At 40.2% G+C, this 4,664-nt stretch overlaps 1 protein-coding gene across 1 annotated transcript; it reads right to left on the bottom strand.

Annotated features, from left to right (window-relative positions):
• Window positions 1-354: 354 nt before the first annotated feature.
• On the bottom strand, window positions 355-2,026 carry LOC116170684 (UDP-glucuronosyltransferase 2B7-like). Its single transcript, XM_031487188.1, has 4 exons — window positions 1,721-2,026; window positions 1,173-1,676; window positions 902-1,124; window positions 355-860 (listed from the first exon to the last, which is right to left on the bottom strand). Exons 1-4 carry the CDS (start codon window positions 2,024-2,026, stop codon window positions 355-357), a joined length of 1,539 nt encoding a protein of 512 aa, XP_031343048.1.
• Window positions 2,027-4,664: the final 2,638 nt, after the last annotated feature.

A 4,664-nucleotide genomic window follows, 5' to 3' on the forward strand; every position in this document is an offset into this window, starting at 1 on the left:
AATTTGGGTGTATGCTTTTTATCACTCGCACGTCAGTAAGGGAGGTATTGCATTAGGGTAAAAAATTAGCTCCCCCCCCCCCAACTTTTTTGACAGAAATACATGTTTGGAAGCACCAGGAATCCAAACCAAACAAAATCTCGATGATGTCTGTCTTTCCAACTAAACGGCTGAACTGATTGGAACCAAATTTAGTCTATCCAAACTACATATCCAGCCAGGAACTGACTGACTTTGACGAACGTGAAGTGACAGTTGGAAAAAAGTTACCCACTTAAGTATATTTCAAATGCCCAAATTATCAGATAAGAAGGCATTATGTAGAAGGTACATACCTAATGTATAGTATAATATTTAACCTCGTTTCTGTTTACCTTCACTATTGACTTTAGTAAATATCAAATAAAATTTACAAACAGTAAATCGTAACAAAAGTGATAGAAATACAAAGGTCGCAAGCAGGAAAGCCATGACATCCAACAGAAAATACTGATAGTATGGCACATCTACGGATCGACTTCTCATATGCTTTGCCCCTTTGTGCCTGATTACGTATTCAATCCACCAAACTGCCTGTTTCAAGGGGCCCATCGGTAAATCTTTCGCAACTTCTGTCATTTCTCTAATACTTTCTTGGTATTTCGGATTATTAATTACTTCCAGAATTGCCGCCTTAAATTGTTGCTTGGTTAACTTATTATAATCAAGCGCTAGTCCGAAACCCTTCTCTTCAATATTTTTGGCATTTACGGGTTGATCGGCAAAGAATGGTAAAACTACCATTGGAACGTTGTCATATATTCCCTCTTCCAACGATTGCAGGCCTCCTTGTGTTATGAATAGTTTAATGCTTGGATGTTCTGGAAACAAAAATGGCGCAGAGGTTTCTAATTACACTTACTGAGAATGCTTTGCTGAGGCCACCATTTTGAAACAATCACGTTGTCGGGTTTATTTTTTATAATTTCGGAATCAATCTGCCAAAGCACCAGATACGGAAGTTCCGTGATTGTTTGAAGAAGGACTTTTTGCAAAGCTTCAGATAGAAACTGGCTATGAACATTGGTGCCCAGACTGAAGTATATGAACCCCTGTACTGTTTGATCCAAGATATCTTGTAAGTCCTAAATTTAAGACGGTTAGTAAAATTCGAAAATGTAAGCCAGAAGTACCTTTGGTAGTGGTTTGATAGAGGCGTGATGTAATCCTCCTCCAATTTGATTAATGGACGGCATCATAGGTCTTAGTTGGTGGAAAGTGGGGCTCGTATTCATAAGTAGAATGCTCGGATTCTTCGCCAATTCGCTTATAGTGGGGGAGTCTTCACCGAAATGCTTGTTAATAACAGCCTGCTCGGCTCCATTTAGGTAAAAGTATATGTACATATCCGTTGCAACAGAAAACATAACGCCCAATAGTCGCTCGAAAAATGTCAGTTCACCGGACAGTGGAAGAAAAACATCCGGATAAAGGACTGGGTGATTAGGATTTCCCACTAACCTGTACCTGAAATTTGGTAAATCCATAGAAACTACACCAACAAGGGGACAATCAAATTTTTGCGCGAATATAAACATTGTCGGTAAAAAGTACTCAGCAATCACCAGATCGAAGTGAGCATCCTCATCGTTGAGCAAGTTCTGCACCTCGCAATGTGAAAGTTCTGCATCTGCAACCTAACAGTCTCGCTTAGACGTCTTGACCTCTTGCTTTAACTCACCGTTAATAACGCTTCGAATCCGTAATGGTACATTTGAAACCCATTTAGTGAGTTCATGAAATTCTGAACTTTCGTTTCCCAAATGTCGTACACAAAGTGCAAATTAATCTCCGTCAAATTTACAAGCGATGGATCGTTGATTGTGTCGGTTGTGAGAGTTGTTACCTGATGGCCACGTAACGACAACTCCCTCCAAATGGGTTGGAAGACTACTTGGTGGCTGTACGAAGGGGTAGGCACGATGCCTAAAATTTTTGCACAATTTCCGCATTGCGTTGCTAAAAATAGTATAATAATCACTTTCATTTTTACTGTTTGAAACTTGTTTTCTACAAAGCTAAAGATGAAATATTGAACGTTGAAATTGCTAATTTGGTTCGTTATAAGTAGATAATATTAATTTTCTATTTCGGTGTCACAATGATGATTTTGTACAACTGTTTTCGGCCGAAAACAGTTGTACAAAGACAGTGATTATAGTCGTTTTTTTTGGTATAATCTCTTAAGTTGGCAGTTACTTTGTACAAGTATTCGTAATAACAAGTTATACTCGTAATATGGTAAAGATAAGAAAAGGGTCACCCATTTTGTAGTCTACTCCACCATGTTTGGAAATGATAACATTATAGACGGATGAAACAAAAATACGCACGAAGTTGCTTATATACATTTGCGAGGTGCGTCTTTTGGAAATAGAAAAAATACATGAAAAACGCGTGTTACAATGCTTTATTGTAATACTCCTATCTTGCGGACACTCGTGAGACGCTTCGCGTCGCCACTCGTGCCACAAGATAGTCGTATTACAATAGGTCGCATTGTAACACTTGTCTTTCAATATACTATTGTAAAATGGGAAATTTTTTCCTTTCTTCTAACCGTGTTCATACGCAAATATTAATTACAATGAAAAAGTACTTTTAGCGTTTCCCACAGTTATAAAGTGAATGGATCGTGTCCCTCAAGCATTTTCTATTGAAGGTTGAAAATTTTACTCGTTAAATTTCTAGAAGACACGGTCCGTATTGAAATACAAATACAACAATACAATTTACCTTGTTTATGTGGCGTCTAAATCTACCCGTCGAGCAGGTCAACTTTCGACACCCTCCATTTTAGGATTCGTAGAAATGGCAATTCGTTGGTTGAAGTTACACCGTAGCTCGAAAGGGGCCTTCTCTTGTTGCAAATACCTACAGCGTAGGTTATTTTGTCTTTTGAAGCGTAATGATTTGCATCAGTATTTTCGGCGAGTACTTAATGATGTCTTTGCTTACTTTACTTTCCTTGCTTTTTTTAGTGTGGTAAATAAGATGGAAGTGTCGCAACTCCTTTTTGTACAAGGGTAACATCGGTAACAGTCCCTCCCTCCCCTCTCCCTCCTGCACAGGGGTTGTAGCGTCGGCGCTGCAGACGGTTAGATATGTGGTCTTCCCTGTACAGGGCGCAGATCGTATCTTTCACCCTGTCGTCTACTGTTCCGCAGTTCACGTAGCTGCTGCGTTATCAGGTTTGGTTTTTATGGACCGTTTGTTTGCCTCCTCTCGCGCCTCCAATGTCAGTGGGGGCGGTTGTTCTCGAGCTTTCCGCTCTCCAGGCCTGGGTACGTCGTAACCTAAGAATTCTTGCCTCAGTATTACTGTGGAGGCGTTCTTCCTTCTTCGTAGAGTGAACAGCACTATCGGAAGTATGGTTTCCCATTCGATTTTCAGTATGATCTCTAAGCTAATGGAAACTACTGACAGAACATAAATTTCAGTCAAAGCAGCGGTAATATAAAGATTGTGAAAGATTGTATGCGATTTTTTCTTGTCTGTTTTACTCGAGTTGACATTTAAGGTTTTTCCGTTTTAAAGGACAGCAAATATATCAAATGTACGCTCGGAATTTAAAAACGTGTATTAAATAAATCTACACATTTTCTTTTGCATAACAAATATGGATGCCGGTCGAAATTTTAGTTTAAAATTTAGTTGTATTTTTCCTAATAAAAATATCTGTTGATTAAACCAGAGGTATGTGTTAACCTGTTGTTCTTGTTAAATCCGGCTAGTTGACAGCCAGTAATCCTCATCCGGCCTCTTAAAGAAAAGGGAAAGGGATAAATCATATCTCAATAATCTTTATTAAATTATTATGTTGTTCTTATTTTCTTTAAAGTATATCTTAGCTGCAATAGAATAATATATTAATAAATGGGAGTTTGAGGCGAAATAATCCCTCAAAGTAAAAGGTTAAACGCAAACTACGCGATAGAACAATTGCTCATAAACACATTTATTGTTTGCGAACCAGGAGTTTTAGATGCGTTCTGGTCACGCCTTTCAATCCAAATAAAATTGATCCTCCTTCCAGTTATGTTTTACACGGACCGATTATAGAATTCCTATTGACGTTCCCTTTACTCAGTAGACGGGGCTTACTGGGTCCACCAAAAAAGTTCGAGGACCGCAGACAAACCGGTAAGCTACACGCTGAATTTTTCGCGCGGGAGCAGAGGACAGAATCGTGCGACATCTTCCCACAACGAAAAGTTCGCATCGCAAGGATGCTAAACAGTCCGGGATCTCCTGCATCCGCTGCTGATACGTTGCCACCTTCAATGCCACTTGACCGAGACGATGCTAGACCTAATACCAGTATAATGGTGAGCATCAATAACAAAGAACTGGCCGCTCTACTCGACACCGGATCGACACATAACTTTATCCGACGCGAGTTCACTCACAAGAGTACACGAAGGATGCAGCCACGTTAACCGATCCCAGCCACCGCCTGCAGATAGCGCCTGGGAAACCATACTTCCCTATGAGGTGTGTTCGACGGGGTTCGCTTGGGGGCGACAGATGAACGTTGTCCAATGTAGACATCCTCATTTCCAGAGTGCCGCGGCCCACATGACCCAGATGAATTGGGAGCCGTTGTCGGTGATTATAGCCCTCGG

This window comes from Photinus pyralis, unplaced genomic scaffold, assembly GCF_008802855.1.
Source record: "Photinus pyralis isolate 1611_PpyrPB1 unplaced genomic scaffold, Ppyr1.3 Ppyr1.4_LG5, whole genome shotgun sequence".
Taxonomy (NCBI): domain Eukaryota; kingdom Metazoa; phylum Arthropoda; class Insecta; order Coleoptera; family Lampyridae; genus Photinus; species Photinus pyralis.

Coding starts and splice junctions, on each gene's coding strand:
- LOC116170684 (XM_031487188.1), bottom strand. CDS start 2,026: ATGAAAGTGATTATTATACTATTTTTAGCAACGCAATGCGGAAATTGT. Junction 1,677..1,720: donor GATTCGAAGCGTTATTAACG/GTGAGTTAAAGC, acceptor CGAGACTGTTAG/GTTGCAGATGCAGAACTTTC. Junction 861..901: donor GCCTCAGCAAAGCATTCTCA/GTAAGTGTAATT, acceptor TTTTGTTTCCAG/AACATCCAAGCATTAAACTA.